The 26003-nt window shown below is 43.0% G+C and overlaps 3 protein-coding genes and 1 long non-coding RNA gene across 11 annotated transcripts; 2 read left to right on the forward strand and 2 right to left on the reverse strand.

Moving 5' to 3' along the window:
- Positions 1-2627: 2627 nt before the first annotated feature.
- LOC131881549 (TAR DNA-binding protein 43-like) lies at positions 2628-6603 on the forward strand. 2 transcript variants are annotated; one of them, XM_059228435.1, is made up of 5 exons: positions 2628-3491; positions 3559-3737; positions 4768-4908; positions 4990-5166; positions 5244-6603. In XM_059228435.1, exons 1-5 carry the CDS (start codon positions 3251-3253, stop codon positions 5973-5975), a joined length of 1470 nt encoding a protein of 489 aa, XP_059084418.1. In that variant the 5' UTR covers positions 2628-3250; the 3' UTR covers positions 5976-6603. The 2 variants fall into 2 exon arrangements, with proteins under 2 accessions (XP_059084418.1, XP_059084419.1); XM_059228436.1 differs by having other exon boundaries at positions 3571-3737.
- A 1370-nt stretch (positions 6604-7973) lies between these two features.
- LOC131881958 (uncharacterized) lies at positions 7974-10188 on the reverse strand. Its single transcript, XM_059228957.1, has 4 exons — positions 9687-10188; positions 8790-9610; positions 8602-8719; positions 7974-8230 (listed from the first exon to the last, which is right to left on the reverse strand). The coding sequence occupies exons 1-4, from the start codon at positions 9705-9707 to the stop codon at positions 8162-8164; spliced, it is 1029 nt and encodes a 342-aa protein (XP_059084940.1). The 5' UTR covers positions 9708-10188; the 3' UTR covers positions 7974-8161.
- A 3350-nt stretch (positions 10189-13538) lies between these two features.
- On the reverse strand, positions 13539-18728 carry LOC131881848 (uncharacterized). Its single transcript, XR_009373404.1, has 2 exons — positions 18309-18728; positions 13539-13822 (listed from the first exon to the last, which is right to left on the reverse strand). It is a non-coding gene; the product is annotated as an uncharacterized LOC131881848 (long non-coding RNA).
- LOC131881847 (leucine-rich repeat flightless-interacting protein 2-like) lies at positions 14262-25989 on the forward strand. 7 transcript variants are annotated; one of them, XM_059228829.1, is made up of 9 exons: positions 14287-14633; positions 14698-14739; positions 15698-15834; positions 17559-17685; positions 20345-20460; positions 20531-20761; positions 21400-21798; positions 21886-21990; positions 25399-25989. In XM_059228829.1, the coding sequence occupies exons 3-9, from the start codon at positions 15739-15741 to the stop codon at positions 25507-25509; spliced, it is 1185 nt and encodes a 394-aa protein (XP_059084812.1). In that variant the 5' UTR covers positions 14287-14633; positions 14698-14739; positions 15698-15738; the 3' UTR covers positions 25510-25989. The 7 variants fall into 7 exon arrangements, with proteins under 7 accessions (XP_059084816.1, XP_059084812.1, XP_059084814.1 ...); XM_059228831.1 differs by having other exon boundaries at positions 14698-14729; XM_059228833.1 differs by lacking the exons at positions 14287-14633; positions 14698-14739 and adding an exon at positions 14262-14280.
- The last annotated feature ends 14 nt before the right edge of the window (positions 25990-26003 follow it).

Raw genomic sequence — 26003 nt, forward strand, 5'->3', positions numbered from 1 at the left:
TCGATCTATTGATTCATGGGACGCCTGAGACGGGCAAATGCCGAAAAACTATGATGAAACCAATCAGGACTCAATTTTGCTCCTCCCCCCTCCACCGGTGGATTAGCAAAACACACTGGTTATAAATCTAATTTTGCATCAAGAGACCATTCCAAGACTGGAGTGAAATAAATGAGCTTCGGGTTGAACACCGTCCAACATTTGAAGGTTCCATTGCTTGATGAAGAGCTCTGAAGCAATTGAACGCTCTCCCGCTCTCTCTCTAGCTGTCCTTGTGACTCGCCAAGAGAGCGATCCCGAGTTCTTGAGAATATCCGTCTCATATCAACACACCAGCATATACAATATACTACAAATGCGGCTTGTCTAGTGCTCACATACCACACACACACGCACCGAGTAGGCCCTCATCTTCAAGTCCAAGTCTAGAAATAATAGAATTACTTTTCCTCTTAGGCCCAGGATCACCTGTTGCGTGTGCGTCTCATACACCTGTCGTCGCCACTCTATGACAGATGGTTCCGAAAACATACCATGTCAAGTGGTACCAATACCCCAATAGCCAAGGCCGTTTACGGGTTTAACCCAATCATCCTTGAAATGGATAGGAGTGGTTGGGTTGTCGAAGGGAAAAAAATCCCCCATTTAGCTTGCCCTAGAACATGAGATGTGTGCCTGGGAAATGCCGTCCACCCCGATCTGGGAAAAAGACGGTACATGTCTACGTCAATGAGAAAGACAATGTCGTCATCGCGATTCCATTTTTGGTTACCTACGCCGCTAGGGTTCCCAGCCTTCTCTCTGGGTCCAAAGGAACGCGGCGGCCCTGGGATTGTTCCGTGGAAACTAAACAGCATCGCCGCACACGTTCGAGGAGGCAGGTGGCAACCCTAAGTTCTCTAATCAATTGTGACTAAGACCCTGTTGCTTTCCAATGCCAAAGCCAAAGTAATCCTGTCCTTGTACAGATGCAGAGTAGAGCTCTCTTCTAGAAGTGTAGACTTGCATCAACGGAGTGGCCTTGCCATTCAAAGGAGGGTCTGAAATCACCGTTGGAGCTCAAGTTCCACCTTGGAACAGTTTGTTCTTCTTCCAAAGCATTTGTTGATCCTCTGTATGATATGACCATATTCCGTTGATCACGGATCCACTGGGGTTTTTGGTGGAATGAGGTACTAAATATACTCTATGAAGATTGCGGTTCTCCGTAGTTTATTAGAGAGCTTCAGTTCAGTGGAAGCTGGTGTTCTAATGAACGAGTGCGATTTGCTGCCTTAGCAGTATTCTTCAAAGAAACGGCTTGAGGTAGAGAATGAGCTAGGTGCTCGACGGCTTTTAGTGGAACAAGTTCTGGAACATCTTTTCCTGAACGCTCACTTCTAAGAAGCTGGTAACTGAATTAGACAGGTTTTTGATCTCATCAAGGCTGCCAAGAAGGCAGCGGAAATGGTTGATAATTTGATTTTGAATGTAACTCTCAGGATTGATATTTGAATGGCGGAGTGCTCTGGCAAGTGGCTTGCTTAGTCACATCACTCAATTCTTGTTGTGGAGGTGAGAGGTCTGGAGAGGTGATTATCAGGCGCGTCCTTACTGATCAATGATGATACCTGATCAGGAAGCTGTTTGTGTATGTTCTTGTGGCAAGGCATTTCTCGCATCACCAAATCACTTTGCGTTTGCCCTTCAAGAGCATTGAGCATTTCGAAAGTAGAAGCTATAGACAAGATGTGAAGATGTATATATATATATATTCAAAGGTGAACTAGGAACGACACCTTGCAGTGTCAACATTGACTTGACGTTCAGGACCGAACTCATTACCAGATCATTATTGAGTATGAACACCTCTGCAATGGACTAACTAATTGTGTCTAGTGTTTTGTCCTTAAACTCACTTATCTGAAAATCAATTGAATTAAAAACAATGAAATTAGACATTTCGAGACATTCAGGTGCCAGCCTTGAAAGATGACAAAGACAACACGTCATGGTGTATCTCTGAACAAAGCCTCACTTTCTAAGGGATCAACACACTGATCTACATAAAATACGTGGGATAATGAACCGCTAGGTGAAATCATCCGTCATATGTGGTAACAAACGCCATCTCTGATACGTGTTTATCAACAGGGTTCCGCGCTCTCAGCCACGGATCTCAAGGTGATTGCGCTTGGAAGCGCCCTGTCCCTCTTCTCCAATCATTCCCAGTACACACGTTCAACGGGAGAAACGGCTGATTTTGGAGGGATTTCCTGACTCGCTCGCTCTCTCTCTCCCTCCCCCCTTGTTCTCGTCTTCACTTTAGATTCGTCCGTGCCTCCTGTTTCGTGTTTCGCCAATAGCCCATCCGCCATTTTGACAACCTGCCCACCCGCCATCCAATGTCATTCATGGCGAAGTTCCTCAGCACAGTCACGAGCCTTGCTCTGAGTTCGAGCACCGAGCACGAGCATAATTCAAGCTTAGAAACTCGACAGCTGACTCCGGTTAAGCAACTTATCTCGGAGTTTATGGCCTGGTTCAATATATCCGGTTAACACTTTGGGTGTCGATCCCGATCATCTGGTCACAGAGAGGTCATGGATGCGTACCACTCCAGTTGTCAAAGGGGCAGATAGCTCCCTGGACTTGATAATTGGGTAGGAGCTACACTAGCAGGTTAAGATGCATATGATTGGGTTCAAGGAGACAAGTGTACTACTCGCTCCAAGTGGTAAAGTGGCCTGACTGCCCTGGTAAGGCAGGCTATTGGATTCCTAGTTGGGCTAACACATGGCTGCAGCTTGCTCCTCAAGTCCACTGAGCTCGTGTGGAAGGTCTTTATGATCCCCGTGATCGTGGTGGTCTTTTTTTGTTGACCCAACTCTCGGTCTTGGACGTGGTCCCGTTGAGGCCATGCAGTATCCCCATAGCCACGCCTCTCCCGGAGACATCCTCCTGGTCCTTGAATGAGTGTGTTGAAGTCCAGACACGAGAAGTGTGCCTGACGAACGTGAGAGTGCGTGTGTGTGAAAACGAGCAACATCCCTCTGACTTGAGACTTCAACCAATTCCAATACGACCCACCCCAAACCAGGCTTCACATTTGAGAAGACTGCGCTCACCCAATCCCTCTCTTATTTTCCCATTGCCATACAAGAGTCTTTGAACATAAAGACCATCTTCCCCGCCCGTGGTTAGCAGAGTCTTATTCCTTGTCAATCCCCCTTGTCGTTGACCTCTTGCCCGTTGACCCTATTCAGTCATCATGAGTAACTACCTCACAGTCGCTGAAGAAGAGGGCGAGGAGCCCATCGAGCTTCCTTCCGAGGAGGATGGCACCTTACTCCTCACAACCTTGACAGCTCAGTTTCCCGGTGCGTGCGGCCTCAAGTTTAGGAACCCAGAGACAAGGTCTTGGAGGGGGGTTCGACTGACCGAGGGCCGGTTGTACCCGCCTGCAGATACTGGTTGGGGCACGCACATTTACGTGTCCGTTCTGCCTAAAGGTGAGTTCCGCAACAAAAGCCCAGGACTCGGGTAGACGCGGAAGGCAGTGTTGAAGTTTGACCCCAGAATCTATTGCAGCTGACAAGCGGAAGTCCGAGGATCACCAGGAGAGTTCCACGGCCAAGAACAAGAAGTTGGAGAAGAATAAGTGCTCCGATCTGATTGTCCTGGGCTTACCCTGGAAGACCACCGAACCCGAGCTCAGGGAATACTTTGAACCCTTTGGTGAGGTTCTCATGGCTCAGGTGAGTTCCAGACGCGAGCATGTGACCAAATTCAAGAAGTGGAGTGACCAAAAAATGATTTCAACACATTGAGCCATTGAGCATTGAGACGTGCAAAATTGTTCAAAATGGCATCAGCAAGGTTTTTAAAATAATGAGATCAAGTTTTCAATTCGAAATGGCTTTGTGGCTTATACTATCTTTGCCTAACAATGCTTTCTCATGGCTAAAAAAAATTGATTTTAGCTTTTCTACTACATAATTGCCCTCATTTTATTGCTAAAACAGGATGAAAAAGTGCCTTTAAAGCTCGACTATAGAAACGACTAATTCGAGGCCTCACTAGACCCATCATAATCAATAGATCCTAGTGCTGAGGCGAGTCCGAGTGCACACGAGTCTTCTACTCGATCTTGGAGCAATTGGCCGGACTCTAATCTTGTAAAAAGGACTCAAGTCCGGACTCATCAAAAAGCAAATATTCATTTTTTCATAGAATTTCGCAAAACGCGTCTTTTTGCTCGAGATGACTCCAGTAAAGGACTCGAGTCCTCTGCCGGACTCAAGTCTTTTGCTGTACTCGAGTCCGGTAAAAAGTCAAAAAATCAAAGGACTCGGACGAGTCTGACATTTGCCGGACTCGCCCTAGCACTAATAGATACTATGCCACAGGTCAATGAATTTCAGCTTTTCTGTTTTACCATGTTTCAAAAGGCATGTATCAAGAGGCAGCACAAAGTACAAAATGTCGAAGAAACTAAACATGTTTCAGAGTTTATAAACTTGTTACCAATTAGTGTTCTCTATAATTGCATTCAGTAATTGCAGTGATTGGTCTATATGGTGAAAGTGAGTGGAGCATCAATTCCTGATTGAATAGCAACTTTGCGACACATTTCTCAGTCAGTGCCACATTTTATGGAAAAGTTTTGTGTGTAAAAAGCACTAAAAAACTTTTTTGACCAAAACGAAAGAATATTTTTGTTCCTTTGATCTTAAATGGAAGCCCCTCTTGTCTTGCCCTTGTCGTGAGATAACTATTGTTTTGCAGGTCAAAAAAGACATCAAAACAGGCCAATCCAAAGGATTTGGATTCATTCGCTTTGGAAGCTACGAATCTCAGATGCGCGTTTTAGCTCAGAGACACGTTATTGATGGACGTTGGTGTGATGTTAAGATTCCAAATTCAAAGGTAAAGAAAAAGCAAGCAAGACATTTTCTGAAAATCCCGTATCATTGGAAACGCTGAAACGATTCCCAAATTTTATGACAGGAGGGACAAGTCCAACAAGTGCCATGTAAAGTGTTTGTCGGACGATGTACCGAGGAGATGACGGCTGATGACTTGCGGGACTATTTTTCCAAATTCGGCGAGGTCACGGATGTGTTCATACCCAAACCTTTTCGAGCCTTCGCATTCATCACCTTCTTGGATCCCGAGGTGGCACAGGTGAGCATGAGATACGGGAGGATCTGCATATCTCAAACGTGTACAGATACTAATCAATTTCCCCTCTATAAATCTAGAGCCTGTGCGGGGAAGATCATATCGTGAAGAGCGTGTCTGTGCACATTTCCAATGCAGCTCCTAAGACAGATCCAACACGGCAAGCCCAAGCGGGTCACTATCCACTGTCGAAACGCGACAAGAACCCACCCACTAATTTTGGTCACACGGGCCCGTATGGCCAAACCGGTGGAGGCATGGGTATGGTGGGAGGGGCCGGTGCCACTCAATGGACCCCTCCTTCGCGGGCCTCCATGGAAATGCCCAACATTCAGGCATTGGGACTGTCCAATAATCAAGGCGGTCAGCAATCGGGTAACAACCCCATGGCCGGTATGGCCGGACTGAACATCAACGCCCTGCCCATGAATCCTGCCCTGGTGGCTGCCGCATTGAACCAAGCCGGATGGGGTCTCATTGGCAATCTGCAAGGAGGCCAGGGGCCAGGGGGAGGGCCGGGTGGGGCAGGTGGGGAACATCCCCCCTTCCCCACTCCCACCTCCTTCAATACACCGGGGGGCAACGTTACCACAACCCAAGTGGGAGGGGCCCACACAGGCAATACCGGTGGGAACGCGAGTGGGATCTTAACTGGATGGGGGGCAGCTACGGGTCCAGGTGGAGAGGGTATGCCAGCTCAAACCCCTCCAGGGACTGTGACCCCCCAACACCACCCGGGCAGTTGGCCCACCCAACAAAAGCGCGACAATCACACAGGGGGAAGTGGCAGTTGGAAGTATGGGGAAATGTGAGGGACCCAGGTCGGTCTCAGATCCTGAGCGATCTTCAAGCCCATGGAGCTAGGCCAAGTTTGACGAGGGGAAACAGTTGACCCCATTGAGTACTAGGAGTGTTTTTTGAATCTTTTTGTGTGCGGTTGACGTCCAGATGGAAGAAAGAGTCTCTGACCATACAGAAGATACATCCTAAAGAAAAATCAAGTCTATTGTTATGATAAGTATGCAAGAGAAAGTGGATGAACCGCCCCCTCCCCGTCTTTCCTCCCCTTTCGTCCCCCCATGATTAAACCCTCTTCAAACCGTTGAGACAAGGCACTTTGTCCGTCTCTCCGAGCTAAAATGTTTGTTAAATCTCTTGCCTTGGCAGTCTGAAAAGAAATGGACTTTGACCCTCTTGCCTTGGTTGGTAAGCTGCCTTGGAATCTAGCCTCCCCATATCCTATCTTCATGGTGCTGATAGCTATCAATCGTAAGTGCGTTTTGCGTCCCGTGTCCGAGCCTCTTTTTTGGTTGGTTCCCTCCTTCTCTCATGTCTCTATCTGGCTTACCCTCCATTTGATGCTTAAATGTCCTCAACTTCCCCCCCAAAATATGAATGGCCTCTCTATAAGAACTATAAATATGAAAAGCATGTACATAATCCTCTTCCGTTGTTTGAAACCAGCGACTCGATGAGGAAGAAAGCAACTTATTATTATATGAAATATCTATACACACACACACACATGTACTATATAAATGGGAGTAAGTATGGTATAGATGAAAGCATAAGTGTCTCAAGAGATCTGCGTCTCTTGCCCAAATTGCTGTACAACTGTGGAGAACCAGTATGTTAATCTGTATGTAACAACGTTTGCAACTTTTCCATTGTTATACCCTTTGCCTCTCCTTCCCGCGGATCTAGACCTTGGTATGAGCTGTATGTGGAAACTCGAACAACGCTGGAAGGGGGGCGGGGGAGACTGCTGAAGAACAAGTGCTTGAAAGACCCGTCAATGAATGATGTGAGTGGCTATATCTCTAACTAACTTAAAGAAAGAAAAACATACACGCCCTGTGATATTTCAACACACCAATTCAACTACCGATAGCCGAATAACTCACCCTTGGGGTGTCTGTCTTCCCTTTCGTTGCGATTCCATCGGTATATGGACCACCCATCCACGTGGGGGAAACCAAGATCGCGAATCTGCACCACAAACAAAAGCCGGACGAAAGAAGAACAGAAAATCACGGATATTGAGAAAAAGGTCCAACTAGCGAATCCGTTTTTGCCCTCCTTATCCTATCCTCCACACATTATTGTCAGCATTAACTTAGTTTAACTTACGGAAATACATATACTATTCTCCCGACCAAATGTTGACAATTTCAATGACTGCCCAGCGACCTTGGACAAAGCGCGGTGTAGAGTTAGGAGGGTTTGTTCATCCATCCATCAATCCTGCTTGCCCTTGAAACTTGTGGAATCAAAATTAGGGATTTATTTGGAAAATTTCTTTTCTTCTTTTCCCATTAGTCTCTAAGAGACACATGTCACTGAATAATCCAGTATGGAGTGAAAATGGACTCCTAAAACGAGCCGTTCAAGATCATCCACTGATTTAGCTTAGACACCTAATATTTATTATTAGATGGCACAAATCAGCCATCTCCATTAGTCTTAAGGACAAAGTTCACAAATGACATAGGCTTGTTTCCTCTGGAAAAGCAGCCACGTTTTCCTATGCTTTCGAATAATTCGAAAAGTGGCTCAGATTCGGCGGGAAGCTTGTTCACAATCCATATTTCCAGAAGTTAGTGAGTATACTGTATACATATACACAAAGGAGCTCAAATGCATTGTCGTGCTTTTAGAAATCACTGACTCACATTATCTTAACTTATTCCGATGCTTTGAGCAGGGATTCGGTTGAACTTGTTAACAAGTGATCACGTAAATTCTAGGCTTTACAACGGCAATTTCTCTATCTGCTTTAAACTGTTGCAGTAATTACGCGGTCGAGAAATTGATAGTGTTTATTGAGTTGAGAATAGAAAGGAAAATAGATGCCTAATGTCCAATGGGTGTTTCATTCTTTTCGGAGTCTATGCGTGCAAATAAATGACCATGGCATATTAATAGAAATTGGGAAAAATTGTCATTTTGTTGCAAACAGGAGACCCAAGAGAATTGCACTAGCTGGGTTTTTAACAAATCAAACTGGAAGGTGTTCGCCACTGGCTCGGAATCCATTTTCGTCCGCTACATAAATGACACTGTAAATCTGGAAAACGGAAATTCGGTTATAGAAAAGGCTTTCCTTGCAATAAGTTGATCTTTAGATATGTGGGGCTCAACTACAAAACAAGGTGATCATCTACCTTTTGGGCAAGGGAAGTTCATGACAGTCACATTTGATATTGCCCTCGGTTTTTGTGTTGTTTTTTCATTTCAAGCACAATCCGAGACCAAAACGGAATCACAAGCAATTTCCAGCCTCATCATCGTACTGCTAATTCAACTTTTTTTCAGCCCACTCTCAGATGTGAACCAATCTTTCTTAGATTGGAAAAATATCCGGGAGATACCGTGTCTTTGCGAGAATGTGGGGTGTAGAATTGTACTTATTGGGTTGTCAATGCAAACGTTATTTACCTTTCCATTTGGTCCTGGGTAAGAGTATGATCCCTGAATGACTTGAATTGGATTGGGAGAGTTAGGATCTTTAAGGTAGCCCTCCTCATTGCGCTTGACGCCATTTCCTCCCTCATACCTTCAAATGATCGATGGCTATAAAATCGCTCTGTTTAACATCACTACCTCGATCCTCATAGAAAACTTACTCAAAGAAAAATCTTCTATCACCAGATTGCTCCATGTTCCCCACCTGTTTGACGATTGGAATCACATCCCTCCTTGACGGATGAGAGTACGAATTATTGACGTTCCTTGGACCAACATTCCGCTTTGGCTTTGGATTGACAACAGGTTTCTCCGCCGGGGAACTCGCTTTGACCCAAGAGGATGATGGTCCGCTGGCTGATGGTGAGGGCGCTTTCATCCTCCGAACGATCCTCTTGATCGGTTTGGACGACTGCCTTCTCTGTTGACCCTTGTTCACCGATAGACTCAGTACCCTCAAGTGCGGCTTCACTTGAGGATTTGACGGTTGTATCGTGAAATTGACCTTGGCTGGAGGGTTGGATTTCGCCAAGGGCTTGATCTGGAGCTCGTTCAAGCGAGGGTAATCAGATGAAGAGTCTTCGTGATCTTCATATTCCTCTTGGCTGTGAATGGTGGCCAAAGCATTGAGCCCTTGAGTCCATTGGTAGTGTTGGGATTGGCGGGGTTGTTCAAGATAATATTGGGGCTTGACCAATCTCTCAGGTTTGATCAAGGATTTGGGATTGCGGAAGGAGAAGTCGTAGGAGTGAGTGGATGGATTCGATTGGATTGTGATTTGTGAGGGTAGAGACCCCTTTCGAGAGGACTTTGGGTCTTGGTTCTCCAGGATGATCTTGTCAAATGCAAAGTCTGCGGTCATGTCTTTCGGGGGGAGTGCGAATGTTTCACTAATCTTGGATGGGCTCGTTCTCTGTGACTTGGGCCGAGAAATGAGGACCCGGCCACAACGGCAATCCTGGAATCCTAGGACGAGCAGAATCTAAGAGATGAAAGAAAACTCATGGGGTAAACACTCACTGATTTAGACAAGTAATTCATATTCAAAATGCGCTTACAACAATTCCGGTGCACAACATATTACCAAGTGAGTAATCAGGATCGAACTGGCGGCAGAACCAGAACAATCCGCCAATATGAGGGCAACAACCATGAGAAACTTGGCCCCTTGTGGAACGCCTTTACGCAGACAGAGCGTCGCACTTCGCACATTTCGTTGAACGCTGGGATTGACAAGAAATAATGTGACAACTTCCTGAAATCCCCCGATCATCCGACATCTCCCATGGAACGTGGATGCACACTCAGGTCTAACAAAGTGTCATCAAAATCACTTTGGCGTTTGACAGGTGTCAACATATCTAGACGCTATGAACAATTTCTGTTGGTTTTCATTTCACTCTCGGTTCATAGTATTGATAATCATGTGCTTCCTGTTGTTTGTTTATCGATTTGAAGCATCTTTCTGGGCTGGTTATTTGTTTTAAATACAATCTCAGAATTTGGTTCTAGTGGTTGCAGACCAATATCGATTGATTAATTTTTACTCAAGTACAAGCTCAACACTCTGTATTGGTTTGAGCCACATCGCATAAATAAAAGGGCAGCATGAGTTATCTACTTTGCATCCTGTGGACGAGCTTGGGGACTTGCCTCGTTATGGCTTCTTGATCGTCAATTTCAACAACGCAAGAAACTTGTAAGAAGGTCAAGTAGGAACTAGAAGAAGAGAAGTTTTCCCTTGAACTCTCCCTCATCATTCGGTGCATATAACCTTCGCCGTTATTGGTCTCCAACCATCCGGAATGATGTGAGGTTCATTGTAGACATCATTCCAAAATTACATAGCAATGTTCAAAGGCTCTTGATGATGCAATTGCAAATAATCACATCACAATCTGTATTCATTTATTAATGGGAGGGCACTCAAAGGTGTTATCTCACATTTTAAGCAACAAGTAAGACCCATCGTGGACCAACAAGTCGAGAATTCCAAATAATCCCTTTACTTTAAGATCATAGATATAACCATCTTTTGATTTCCGCATACCAGCATCGTGTGAAGTTCAGTCTGGTTGTACACAGTACATACACATTCGTATCGTATGTAGTTACACCTTGATGTGCAATGATTGTGCGAACTGAAAATCTGGATCACTAATAACAGCATTTACGTATAAGTTGTTGCAAGCACGCCGATTACCCCGAAATCAAAGACCTTCGAAATTGATAGATGAAGTATCGAATCTGAAGATGCTGCTGTTATTGTATACGATCTGATCTGCGTTTCCTCGTATGTACCCGACGAAGCGTTTGAAATTCTCAGATCCCGTCATTTTCCTTCTCTGCAAAGATTCGTCAAATCAAACGAAACCCAAACATCGGCCAGTCTGCTCAAAAGAGTCAAAGGAGGGAAAGTTTCTTTCCAACACGAAAATTCCAAACATTTGAGGGGATTTATTGCGGACTTATGAACTGCTTTTGGGGCTGCTAAGCCAGACAGAATCAACTGATATGTTTACGCTTGATTCTTATCTTTACATTTGTATATAATGTAATCCACCAAGAAAATGCAGTTGACAGATTTAAAACGGGAGAGCAAATGAGACTTGGGAACGGGGCAGAAGATTTTTTACAATGCATGGCAAGTGATCATGAACGCCAAATGAGATAATTTTGATTTCGCCGAAATGTCATGGTGTAAAAAGTCATCAAGTTTATTTTCAAATATGAGACTATACAAAACAAAGTTTGAAAGGTTGATAATGAAAAAATTTAAGTTGAAAGTTGTGATTTTTATTCAAACTAAATTACCAAAAACGCAGAATTTTGGAGAACATGAATAAAAAATGCTCGATATTAAACGGAAATTCCATTATTTCAATGGTTAACAGGGCAAAAAAATGTTGGTTTAATTTTGGTTAACTGCTGATTGGTCTGAAAATAAAACGCAGTCTTTTTCGGAGCCCTGAATATAATCTGAATATTATTTTTCAACTCTATTAAATCAAACAAAAACATAGAATGTATGCCTTTTCAGAGCTCAGAAAGATGTCAGTTGCTTCAAAACGACCAAATTATTTGAATTTGGGAAACACTTGAATTTAAGAATATTCTATTATATAGAGCCCCAACTTTTGTTTTGCAGACTTCCTTACTTCTACTGGGATAGGAATCCCAGCAGTTCAAGATTAAAAATTTATTCATTTGACTTAACTTTTGTTTTCGTGTATTATTTGATCGCCCAACGAATTAGAGTTGGCGGATCTGGTTAACCCTTGAATACAAGGTCGATCGGGAATTGTAGTCAAAAACTTGTCCAAATCTGACTTGAATCCTACCACTGGATCAACGCCTACATACACCCTTCGAATATTTGAAGGCAGCAAATAGAACAATTAAGGAGCCCGAGAAAGAAGAGAGTTGGACTTAATCGTTCTAAATAGCCTTGACTCTCGAAGTCTTGGAGGAGTTCTCAAAACGCACGATAAGCTTCTGCGGTCACTACAATTGACCCTCAATCCTGGGTTGGGACAAAAGCTCACGGATACTCTTGAAAACGTACAGTGTCAGATACCTTTCGTACCTTCTCTGAGTACTGTACAATCCCAACTTTTTAGTCTCTCCCAATACGACAGCTCTCTCACACCTTTGATGTTCGTGGTAAAACCTGCTCAACCTTTTGCAAACCAGTTGAAATAATTGGAGCCCAATGGGTGGAGCATATTCAAGATGTGGCGGGACACTCGACTGGTAAAGAGTTAGCATCGTGGTACTATGAGTTCTGAGGCTACAAATATTGATCCGTTTCCTAGGCTCATGTTTTCTCTTGAGAGGAAATAAAAAAAATGACAATTTGTTAGCAAATTCTGTGACTTTCTTCTTTTTTTCTGCCAGAAATACCAAGAGGAGCTGTGTAAAAGGGGTTAAACGCACAGACACCCACAGGTTCGATTCTCCTTTTCCAAACTCAGTAGAGATAATCTTCCAAGCCATTTCAAATCCCCTCAAGTGGAGAATCACTGGTCGGGCGAGGTTTATTTAGTATCTATTCATCCACACCAGTAAATCTCATTTTGGTAAATTCAAACGAAGACCTTCCACCCTGAAAATCTTAATCACCCCCCAAACAAACTGATTTTCAAATGATAAATGAATATCTGAAGGTTAGAACAAGTAAAATTAATCATCCAATGAGATTGACTCTAGACCAAGCACGAAAACTCGATCCCTCATCGACACAAGTTTGAACAGCCTCCTCCTTGAGATTGAGAGGCTTGACAAACATGCAGACATTTAAAAGACGGGCTCCTCCTTTTGAAAGTTGGTTTGAAATGAGTCACACCTGTTGCATTGAAGAAGGAGGCCAACCACCAATACTTCGACTAGTGTGGACCTGGTGGTGGTAGTAGTGGTGGAGGAGGAATCCGCAATCCACCACCACCTTCACCCAAACTGCTTTGATGACGTCACAAACCCGAATTTAGCTCCGCATTTCGCGCTCCAAATGAGGTCATTGAGAAAGCTAGCCTTTGAGGTCACCAGTATGTTGGCCTCACCCCGGTGATGTCTTGAGGCCATGGCACAATTTCAAGTCATATGGCCATGGACCGCTCCATGTTTATTCAAGCGCAAAATTGGCCGGATTTCAAATGGATGATTTTTCATTACATAGTTCAGGCACTCTTTTAGAGTCTAGAAAGGGTTAGCAGCCGATCGGTTGACAACGGTTTGTGTTAAGACTAACGCAAACGATAATAATGGTGTATTTCCCAATGTCAAATAAAATCTCAGATCATAAATTGCAGATGTGTACTACACTAAAATAAATTAGGCGCTAATGAAGCCGGTTTTAAAGAAACTTTTGCAGCAGCCCACTCTGCCCGTTTCCTTCAAAAAATCAGGGCGCGTAAGGTGAGAAAGTTTTATTTTTCTATTTTTGCAAGTCATCTTTTATGGTCTTTGACAATTATTGACTACCAAAAATTACGTAAATTCGTATGTTTAAATCTATTTGTTGCATTTTTGAAGCCAATGGGACGGAGCTTGTTTTGAACTTTGGCTTCTTTTTTGTGGTATGAGCCAACCCTGAATCTTGAATGGCAGGCTCTGACGTCACTAAAACACATAGAGATAGGATCTGAAGATTCACCTTTCCACTCATAAGGTGGAGTTCCTGAAGCTTCCCACGACCCTGAAATTTAAAAAAGAGACGGTCAAGTTTTTGTTTATGTTCCCAAATTTGGGATCCATTCTGTCACTGGCACCTACTCTATGAGCCAAACACTAGTCTGTTAAATCTCGGGGATATTTTTTTTATTCAACTCTCATATTCCCGTTCTTCTGTCATGTTATGATGTTAACTCTTTGGTATGGGTGCCAATCATATCCATATCAATTGGTCAACATTTCACCTGTAACCCACAAAAACTAACCTCGATTTTGGACTGGTAATCCTGCTGACCCAACCATAGAAAACCGAGATGAAAACTTCGTTCAGCTCTCTCTCTCTCGCCCCTAGATCAATCGTGTCTATGCGTTCAAACTCTATGATCCATTGGCCTGGGATTGTGGGCACTAAACCTAGCCTAAAGGGCGAGAGACCACAGAGTACGAGTGGAGATAGCATAGCAGTATCCAAGAAGTGAGTAAGTGAGTGCCTGTACAAGTCATTTTTCTCGTTGTGCTGGTGCAAGTTCTACATGGAGTGGGAAAAGCCCCGCCGTCACGCCCTCAGAGTCTAGGCTACGCCCACGAAATCCGCCTCATCCCCGTCCCGTCACTGTCTAAATTAATTGGTCCAATTGAGCGGTTTTTCCATTGATTGGAAGCTGACACCGCGGACCTCTGGACGCTAGGGTGTGTCCAGCCCCAAGGGACGAGATTGGGCGTGTCGTGGGGTGGACTGTGTGCTTGACCCCTTGATTTTTTTCTCTGTTTGGGTTTTGTTTTCATCGGATTGGCTATCTGGGCCGCATTCCATAGAAGAGAGATAAGAATTGAGAGTGAGTGAGTGTCTTCATGGATTGAGTGATTGATGGAAAACTACAAACCAGACTTCTTCTTTAGAAAGGAATTACAACGTTAAACAATTGAGAGAGGTAAAGAAAAGTAAGTGCTCTTGTCCTTCATCTAGTGGTTTTCGGGATCGTAGGGACCATCATTAGCTCTTATTAAAACACTGATTATAGCCTTTGTTGGATTGGGTGAATGTGAGTAAATGATCTGATGTTCTGTTCCATCTATGAGCGAGAGATGGAATGAATAGACCGAACAATAGACCAAGGACATTTGAATCCACCCTCACGTTAAATCAGATCTTCTTGAAGGTTTGGAATCTTTCTTAACTCTAATTGGAAGTAAACGGTCAAAGATTTAGGTGTTTTACACTATCCTATGTCCGATCAAGCTTATCCATTGGATACTTGCATGAAGTTTCATCAGTTCTCAATGGCAGTGAGAAAGTGGAAAAAGAATTTCAAAAATCAGGGATAGCCAATGTTCTTTTTTTAAGTTATGAATGGTGCACTAGTGCTACTATTCAAAGGTCTAAAGAAGTTAGCTTTCCCTATTAATCCGCCTCTAAACTCACGAGCCTTCTTTCATATTTTGGTACCTTTGACCATGTCAATAAAATTCGAAATCAGATTTCGTTTACGGATTAACGAGTTCTGTACATGTAGACGATGCCCATTTCGAGGAGGAAAAACTTCAATATTTACCGAGTAAAACGGAATGTTTGACCGAAAATGTGACGTCGATAGTTAAATTCGGATTGTCACTGCCGAAGACAACAAGTCCGATGTTTTTTTGCGTGGCGGCGGCGCAAGGGCGCAGAGAAAGTAAGAAACGTAAATATTGACACTCAAATTGGACCCAAATTAGCCCCCCCTCCCCCCCAATTTCAAGATCAGTCTCAACTAGAGAGAACACAGTTTGGGATTTGGCATGTTTAACAACGGTTTTGAAGCGAATTTGAACTTGCATGATGAACCTCAAAATGGACTCCCAAATCCTGAGTGACAATAGTTTGGTACTTTGTGTTCTGATGCAAAATCCAATTTTTCAGCTATCCAATCGCCAATTTATTCCCGCTCCATTTGAGTGGCTATGAAGATGGATTTGGAGCGCATTGGGTCTCGCCAACGGGACAACTCTCAACACTTTGCCGCGGAATCCCAAGCCTTGGACCAGATTGCCAAAGAGGTATGTAAATGATCCGTCACACCGAGAACCGCTTCAAATTGGACACTGAGTTAGATCGAGGTTAATGGTTGAAGCGTTCTTTTTGATACGTTTTCACATTTGTTTGGAGTTTCCACCAAGTTTTGCCGGAACTTGTTTCGCCGTTGAGGAGCAAACCTGGAGATTTGAATGCGACTTGTTGTCTGAACACAAGTTAATATGAAGAGTTGATACACTAAGGAGAACTAGTTTTGACAACCATATGGAATTTACCATTAAGGGCAAGTTATTTTTCCCACCTTTACTCATTGGGTTCTGAGCGGGCAGAAAGTAGGCTCATATCACGCAACCTCTACACCATTGGGAGGTCACTTCTATCGTAGAGTGAATGACCTCTCAGCAATTGTTGCTGAAACGAGTTAATGAATAGGAAAGCGAACTTCATAGGCCAGACTTCTTTGAATTTTCTTTACATAAGGGTCTTGCTTAATTTGCCTTTTAGTTGTTATAACCAACTTAAGTCGATCAAGTGCGAATCTGTAAAAGCAATCATTTGTCACAGAAAGCGCTTGTTGTGATGCTTATACAAGAAACACACTTAGTTGATTGGGGTTGAAGAACACCGATCCACTTAGAGGGAGGTTCTTGGTCACACATCACCGCAAATAGAATAGTTAGTTATTCAGTCACCCATGAGCTAGAAGCGTTTCTCTGTGCTTGCGACCAAAGTTTTTAGAACACTGACTTTCACGACTCCAATTGAACTTCGAGCGACGAGATCGTATCCTTGTTCCCATTTCCACCCTCGATTTTCTTTCCCATGGAAGCCGACTTAACATTTGCGCTTAAATGTCAGAATTAGGAGAAAAAAAGGAAACTTGTCTTCTTCCACTCGGCTCGAGAAACTCGTGGTGTGAACACTTCAAAAAACGTGTTTTCAAAGGCCATGCTCGACACACCCATTCGGTGTTCAAGTTTACCGCCGACCAGTCTCGATTTGGTGACGTTAGAGCGAGCTCAGAAGAACTACCGGAACTTTGTCACGGGCTACTTTCTGCCCGCTTCTCGCCGCAAAAAGAGCCGTGTCTTACAGAACGGTTCCAAGACCAATCAAGACCAGCCGTTCTTTGGGTGGAATTGGATCCAAGTAAGAGTCAAAGAAGGATAGAGATCAGATTGGATCGGGTCGAACTCCACTTTATTTTCGGCCTTGTGTTGAAAAGGCTGTGTGATTAGTCTTTTGGAGTGGCGTGTTTGTAACTTGATGTCGCCGACTTTCTACAGTTCAACACTTGTGCTTATTATTCAGGCTAATGAGGAACGTTATCGATTACTCCTCGACTAAAGTTGCACAAATCGTATTTCGAAATAGGAAATTTGTTCCGGCCGAAAATACCTTTTTTGACGATTAGTAATCGATTTCTTGGCAAACTTTTCGATGCGTATCAAAGTGAACGAAAATAAACAATAAAAACCAAGTAAAGCAACCATTTGCATGCAACTTTGGAAATCGAAGGAACTTTTGAGACGAAACAAAAAACAACGGTTTTTGGGTAATTGCTATTGAAGTATTTTACAATATTTGGAGTTTCATATTTCGATTTTTTTTTTACCACACATATTCTTTACAAAAGCTCTTTTCAGATGTGACATTTGCGTACTTTTTTTTAATAAACTTGGTAGTGACATGATTCAAATCAATATTAGATTTTAACCCTTATGTTTACCACATTTCTATTTTGCAGGCCGAAGCTCGCCTAGCGGCCCGACGTCAGGCCCGATATGAGGCCCGGAACATTCGGCTAAAGGAGTTGGAGAAGAAGCAGAAAGAGGACGACGAGAACAAGGCCAACTCCAACCATGTCTATCCAGGTAAATAAATCCATCATCACCCTTTAACGTTCCAAAATTGACCAGATGCCAAGAACACTGCAGTACTGTCCTAGTCCAAAGCCACGACAGCCACCTCCTGCTTTGCTTTTCAATGGGCACATGATTCACGTGTGCAGGGTAAGAACGAAATTGAAAAGCACATGAGAGAGCTCGCGGTTTTTATTCCCTTTAAAACCTAGGCATCATGTACTTGAGTCAGCTGTTGTCGCAAAGTAAACGAGCTGTCATGGAAAAGAATCCTGGGAACAAGCAGCTTCTCATGTGGACTTTAGTGTTGAAATTTATATGTATGTATTTATATTGAATGTCATCGGGTTGCGGGGGGGAAGTTGAAGTATTTTGGGTAGGATTTTCAACCCGTGGGACGTTTGTATCACAAATGTATTCATTGTTCGATACAAGTATGATCCAAAATAAAGAGTGCTAAGAAGTCCACCCAAAGATGGCCACAAGTGAGTGAATGGCCTTTAAAAGACAAGTCCGAGCGACCTTGTGCAAACTCATTCCCGTGTTCATGATCCCTGAAGAGACTTGCTTGGATCGCGTGTCAATATATTCGAATGTGATCGTTCGACAAACATGAAACAAAATCCAGTGCTTACCCTCATAACGTCGTTGACCTTTTTTGAATTTGGATTTAATCCCTCCATAATGTGTGGAATGTGCCAATCCAATTTGTCCTCGGCGATTGTCTTGAGATCAAACTCAGTCTCGATCCTGAGTTTGAGCAATCATCATGGCCAATCATAAGCGACGCAAGAAGCGACGTCCACGTCATGATTCTTATCATTATCCTCGGATAGTTCCCAATTGTGTTTCATGCCAGCCATTTTTAAATGGACCTTGGTTGATACAAATCGTGATCGAGATCGTGCTTCAAGTGATCGTGTTTGGGCCCCACTACCAAGATCCCACGAGACTCTCAATGAGCATGGCAGCACCTGCACCCTCCAGTAAGAGCAAATCCTCGGGATGGATGTCGGACATGGGACGAAGCTTGTTTGGATTCTTGTCTGGTGGACCCCCATCCTCCGGGGGAAATTCCGGAAATGCCAAGAAGGTTCCTCCTTCTTCGCCTCCTCCTTCTTCTTCTTCTCCTCCTTCATCTCACTTTCCCAAGGAAAAGAAGGTGTCGGATCACTTGCGGAAGCGCAGTCGAAAACGCAGCGTCGACATCGTTCCAAGTCACCGACGACGACCCTCTCTGGTTGCGAAAGTCAAAGACGACTTCGAGACACCTCGAGGCTCGATTGATGAACGATTTCAGTCATGTTCAAGCTTGGCCTATCCCGATGTGAATCAGAAGCGAAAAGAAACCGAGCTCGCGGCCACGGCCAAGAAGATCTTTGCCGAGATCCTCAGTGGAGACACTTCCGATTCAGAACCTGAGACGGCGGAAACTGCCACCACAATGGGTCATGAAAATGAATCCAGTGATAAGGAAGCGATTCACGAGGGTGTTGATGATTTAATAGCTACATGTGGGAGAGATAAAGAAGCCGAAACCGAGGCAGAAGCCAAGGCAGAAGCCAAGGCAGAAAACGAAGAAGAAGCTGCAGCTGAAATCCAAGAGACAGTTTCAGTTACATCCTCCCTTCCTACACCGCCGCCACCCCCTCCCCCTCCCCCTCCAGAATATTGTCAGTCACACATTCCAGAGCCTCAAGAAGACATCGTTATGGGGAGAAAGTCGAAAAAGTCCAAGGCTAAAATCGAGCCAACAATAACGACAGAGGACCAGGTTTTGAGTGAATTTGTGAAGCCTTCAAAGCTTCCCAAGAGAGAGGTGCGATTGAGATCCCCAGTGAATGAACCGGAAATGACCGTGATTAGTGAGGGAGACATCATGCTCTCCAAATCGGATTCCGGCTACGCGGAAAATGTGTTGGACAAGGCGATCTTGGAGGAGGATGAAGTAGACGACGCGTCAGTGATGGCCACGCCCAAAATCCTAGATCTAGACGAGGCCAAGAGGATGTTTGTCAAAAAATTTGGAGCCGTTCAAGTCTCGCGGGGCGATCTCTGTTTGGGCCAGAAGGACTTCAGTGACAGCGACGATGACGACTACAATGATAGCATAACTCTGACGAGTAGAAGTGCGTTGGCCGTTTTGATTCGCGAATCGCTTTCACAATTAATATAGGCTAAGCAGGGTGGAACACATTTTGCAAGACTATGAATTAATACCCACCAGGTTGTTGGAAATGGTTCCATTGACGTTTTCGTTTTCGAACGTGCGATCCCCGTACGATATTGTGCCCAATGACCTCAATCAATTGATGGCCTGAAATTAGAGAGTAGCTCCATCGAGAGTCGTAAATGCATAGAACCGAACATGTTTTAACATTTAATCAGATTTCACGGTGTTTGCAGCTAAAAGAAGAAAAAGAGAGCCAACCCTACTTTAGTCATCACCGTGTCCGGTTGGCAAATCAGGACGAAGTAGACAAACCTATGGAGTCCCGTATTTTATTACATTTTTTGTAACCCCCTTAAAAATGCCCCTAAAAATAGTTCCTGTTCCCCGTTGGGACCACCCGCATTTCGGTCCAGAATGATGCTTCACGGTCATTGATTGTGACCAATGTTTGCACTCAAAGTTTTAAAACCCTCTTCTCTTCATTGGATCTTTTTCCAGATGGGGTGCGCATGCGCGAGGAACGCAGAAGGGAAGCCACCAAAAATCTGTCCTCGCGGCGAAGCTCCACAGACTCGTCCGAGGACGGTTTCAACCTCAACGTCAGAGATCTTAAGGTACGCACCGTACCACTCAGCAACCTCGATTGGATTTGTGGTATGCTCTAATTCTCTTGTTGCTTTATAGAATGACTTGCGGGACGTCGAGGAGAAGTTCCGCAAGGCCATGGTGACCAATGCTAGCCTTGATAATGAGAAAGCCCAACTCACTTATCAAGTCGACCTTCTCAAGGACCAGCTTGAGGAGCGGGAGGAGCAAAACGCTCTGGTCGTCAGAGAACTTCGCGAGAAGAACCGTGAATTCGAGCTCATGAAGCGGAGCTACGCCGAAGCCCAACGTGCCGTTCAGCTTCTCCAGGTCAGCTGAGATTGCAATCAAACAGCCACAACCACAAGAGTTCTACTAGGTCAATTTTAGAGCAAAATATGTACATGTTTTAAGGGCAAACAGACGCTCTTAGTTCAACCAGACTTGCATGTCACGGTAGGGTATGAATATCCTAAAATCAACCTTAGCCTGATCAAAAACTGTTTTTTCAAGTACATAAGAACAGCAAGTTAGTTTCCTGTTAATAACACGTTAGGGCATTCTGCATAACCCACAAAGTTACAAAGGTTTTCAAATTTCAAAGCAAGATGCCTAAGTCACCAAAGCACAGTGTGTACCAGCAAGAGTGTTGAACAAGACGTTATGAACTTTTTTTAATAACTCTTTGAAGAGCCCATTCATTATACTGTTTCAAAGTAACTTTTGAGGATGCGTGTACTTTCCATTGACAAGGACAGGAAATAAGTTACCGGTTCGCTCCCCTCTTCCTTGGCCTTTCTTAACGAGTAACATTTAGATGTGCGTATGCCGCATCCTTACATTAAGCACTAGAACCCGTTGGCTTGTTACAAGCCAGTCCTTGGAGAGCAACGCTAATAGTGAAGAACAGAAAATCAATGGTTCCTCCCTCTATCCTCAGCTAATGCCATAATTTTTGATGTTCTCAGGCCCAAATGGACGAACAAGCTCGACTGTTGAGTGAGCGTGGTATGGTCCTGATTGGTCAGGAAGACTGTGATGAGGACGAGAGTGCGGCTGTGGACGAGAGCGAGCAGGACAAGCGAACTCGGGCCATCGTGTCCAGCGAGACGGCCAACATCTTGGGTACCTTGGGCCAAGGTCCCTTGGACGTGCGGATCAAGCGCTTGGCGGACGAGCGCGATGACCTCCAAGACTCGGTGCGTCGGCTCAAGTTGGACTTGGAGGAGGAGCGGAGTCGCAACTCCAAGTTGGAGAAAGCCCCCTTCAATCCGGAGGAGGCCGATTGGGAGACCAAGAAGCTCATCGACGACTACAAGTTCAAGATGCAGAAAGCGGAGCAAGACATCAACACGCTTCAGACCAACGTGAGTATTTGCGTTTGTTCCTGTAAAACATGTACTTAATAATGTCTTCATCTCACACTGATCATGTCACGATGCTTGTTGGGATAGGTGGCGCGGATGGAATCACAAGTGATACGTTACAAGAGTGCTGCAGAAACGAGCGAAAAATCGGAAGAGGAATTAAAAGTTGAGCGACGGAAGCTCCAGCGAGAGGTAAGTGTCGGCATTTCAGTCACAATAGCATATTGCGCGGTTTGATATTGGCCATATAATCTTTCGACCGGATCCGAGAGCGGTCAAATGTTTAAAATGTTGACGTTCTGAAGAAGCTGTTTTCTCAAAATGTTCTGGTGTCTTTTCTCTGATGGCAGTATTTCTGATCAGCAGATTTCAGAATCACGTACTTTTTTTTTTTTTTTAAAGTAGTTTTTCAAAAAATCCCCTTCTCTTTTGCAGTTTTTTTTGGGGGGGGATCAAAACTCAAAAATTTCTTGGACAATCCAGACGATATCATCGGGTAATCTTGTGCTTAAAAATGCGCTTTTATTTCACAAAAAGAATGCTCGTAATCACCTCAAAAAAATTGGATGGTTGCCACCCCAAACTCATTGATCGGATAGGCATATTTTCAAAATTTTGCTATTTCTTTCTGCAGATTCTTAGCCCTTAACAGTATGCGTATTAAGATTGAATAATGGAGTAAAAGTTGAGCACCACTCCCGCAAATAGCTCATTGGCACGCCTTCGTGATTACTGATTACTAGAGCTGTAAAAAAAAGTCGATAAATTTGGCAAAATAGCAGTAAAACAGCTTGGAAAAATAGCGAAATAGCTGGGGAAATAGTCGATAAAATATGCGGAAAAACAAGCACTTAGTGATCTATTTCAAGAGTTTGAGGTACAAAAAGCTAAATTATCAATTTCAAACCTCTGAACATTAAACAAACTACAACAGGCCAAAAGCGTAGCTGATTTGGAGATTGCTTTTCTAAAACTTCTGAAATCGAACCTCCCCTCAATCTGGTCAACCTGAAGAAATTGTTAGCAAATTACTTTAAGTTATAAATGGCGAGGCTCATCCCTCCGACCCTAGCACGCAAACAAAAAAAAATGCCTTTGTGAAGCTTTCAATCAATATCAAGTTCAAATGGGCTTGGAGATACAATACCTTCAATACCGGGTGTCAAGGATAAGATCAGACAAATTCATCGCTTTCACTTTAAAGCATCATATTTTTTTGGAAGATAAATTGAGAAATTCTAACATATAGTAGATCAGACTATGTTAAATTTGCGTTATTATTTTAACATTTTTTTAATTCAATGCTTAGTTTTCGAAATTTTGAAGCAATGACTTTAGTCACTCTGGTCCGAAACATTGAAAAAAAGTGCGGATTTTGGTTTGAGGGATTGTTTCCATGGTGCTTCAAATCGGCGGCCTAGAACTTTAGTTGAAGGGGGCCTTTCTTTACAAGCGTCTTTCTCAACAAAGGACCACACAGCATAGACCAGAGTCATAAGATCTGGAGAATTTGGGGGCTATAGTTTAGGCCTCCAAAACAGGATTCCCTTATTAGCCAAATAGGAAATTGCCTTTTTGGTTGAATGAGCAGGAGCAAAGTCTTGTTGAAAGACAAAGGGCCGGTTTAATGCTACTTTTCTCATCAAGGGGATCACAGTAGACTTGAAAACCTCAATGTAGGCATCTGCATTTAGTCTGAATCCTTCTGGAACTAGATTGGAGGTTCAATCCAATGTGACACATTGGTTTGTTTGGAACTGCCTTCATGCATCTTTTTTTTATTCCAGCTACCACTTTTGGAGTTCTAAGTGCTGGTGTTCTTGCTTTTCTAGGAGGGGAATGAGGGTCAGCATCGTCAGCATGCCAATCAAGATAGGTTTTGACATCGTTAAAAGTCTGGCAGGCCATTTTAAGGTTCAAACTTACTTAAGAACAAGGGTATCCCGCACACAGCAAAGCTGCAATGGATTCTATTTTTGCTCTCATGAATTTCAGCTTTGATTCTTTTTCTTGTACTTTTTGTTTACCTAAATGAAAAGAGCGGACAATGGCCAAAATATGACATAAAACACACGCAACCTTGTAAAGTTTCAAGGATTTTAGGGGAAAAAATTGTCTATCTAATCTTATCCTCGACACCCGGTACATCAGAAAAGGAGAGCAAGACCTAGGTACCTGTTTAAGGCGTTTTGTTCGATTTTCTTTGCTTTTGAATTTGGGGTACATTGAAGCAAAAAACGCAATAAGCCTTAATTTCAAAAAGAAATATTCAATATTTAGATCTCACTAGTAAAATACTGTAATTCCGCTCTTTACTCATCACCTGGTCTGTCCAAATAATGCAAATAAGATTGGCCAAAATAGCAATAAAAATTGGAGTGAAAAAGTATTTGAAGAATTTTGTTTTTGAAACCTGAAGAGATCAAATCTTGAATACTTATACTGCTCAAATAATCATGCCATGCAGGAAAAAAAGCCATTGAAAGCAAAAAAGCAAACATCATGAAGTGGTAAGAAAAAATTTGTTTTGCATCTTTTGAAGATATTTATATTTTCAAGATATTTTTGATCCAGGAAAAGGAGTCTAATTCATTAGAACAGCTTGAAAAAATGTAAAATTGCCAAAATGATGCAAAAACATTGCAAAAAGTAAGAAATAACGCATTTGCGTCATTTGGACAGCCCTGTTCATAACTAGGGCCGGCCAAAACTTGCATCCTGTAAATTGGGCATAATCTGCCAAAAAAACTTGCACATCCGAGATTTTTTGCACATTTGTTGCATTAGCGAATTTAGCAATATGTGAAATTTTATTACCTATTTCTTTTTCATTTTTTTTTTTCAAAAAGTGCATGTTTGTGATGTGCACCGTGCTCTGCCTCCTTGCACGAAACACGTAGGTATGAAATAAATTGCAGACTAATAACCAACCACCAGCTTATTTATTCCACCGATCTAGGATAGCTCTTTTCTCATTGCAATTTTTTTAAGATACTCAATTACAAATGTTGAAACTCAGTTTTTTGAGTAATAGACTTCTCCTTTAAAAATCAGGCAAATGTTGACCTGTTTTCATAATTTATGGGATAAATGCTCATGAGGTGGATGGTTAATTCGGGAAGAATTGACTTACTATTAATTTTTTCGCAATTTTTTTATTTTTCTTATTTTATTTATTTAAATTTGAGATATATCTTTTTCACGAAATAATAAGGATGTGCAAAATATTGATCTGTCTAAGAGGCAGCATGGACAAGGCAAGAATCTGCTCCCTAGGGATAGCAGGTTCAAATCCCAATCTTGGAAGACATTATGGTATAATTTTCCTTTATATCTACGTGTTGCTTGATACGGAAAGCTAAAACAACCCTAACACAACCCAGAATGTGTTAGTGGCTATGTTTCGGAAAGGTTATTTGCATTTTTTGTGCAAAATCGGTTGGTTTTTGCACATTAGTTGTCAATTAAGACATTTATCTGCAAATTTTGACCGGCTCTACTCATAACCTTCATGCTCCAAGTTCACTTTTTTTCGCGCCGCTAAACTTAAAACAAGCGAAAACGTTTTGGTTTCATTATTATTTCCTATCTTTTTTCTAGCTGAGAGAGGCCACGACCCGTGTTGAGGAACTAGAAACGACCAATAAACACCTCGAAACGCGCTTAGGAAAGCTGAAGACTGCCAAATCCAATCTTTTGAAGGAACTCTAAATGAAGAAAAACACAAATAAACACGATACACTTTTTCCGCCGGCGCGGCAACAAACTATTTCGTCTATTTTGAAGTTGCTGCCGAAAATTTGTGTCACACCTATGTTGTCAACGCATAGTTGTCCTTTTCGCTCTATTTTTCGTAGAGAGCCAAGCTCCGTTAAAACCATTTTCCGGCTATAACAAACCCTCCACTCTGGTTGAGACTTAGGAACATAATTCAGGTGCCTTTCCAATCAATCATGCCGACCAGTCCACCTTTTTCCATTTCTTACGACTGTTAGTCTAATGATGCCCCCACAACATAACCACTACTACTACTACTATTGTTAATAATAACTGCTACTACTATTTCGCTACCAATATTTGCCAATACTATCATTAATACTACTACTACCACTACTTCTTCTACTGATGTTACTCTCGCCAACTCTATGATACACTCTTATTATATACGGTAATAAACGCCTTTCCAACTTCGCCAAGTGTGTGAT

This window comes from Tigriopus californicus, chromosome 6 (genome assembly GCF_007210705.1).
Source record: "Tigriopus californicus strain San Diego chromosome 6, Tcal_SD_v2.1, whole genome shotgun sequence".
In the NCBI taxonomy this organism is placed as follows: domain Eukaryota; kingdom Metazoa; phylum Arthropoda; class Copepoda; order Harpacticoida; family Harpacticidae; genus Tigriopus; species Tigriopus californicus.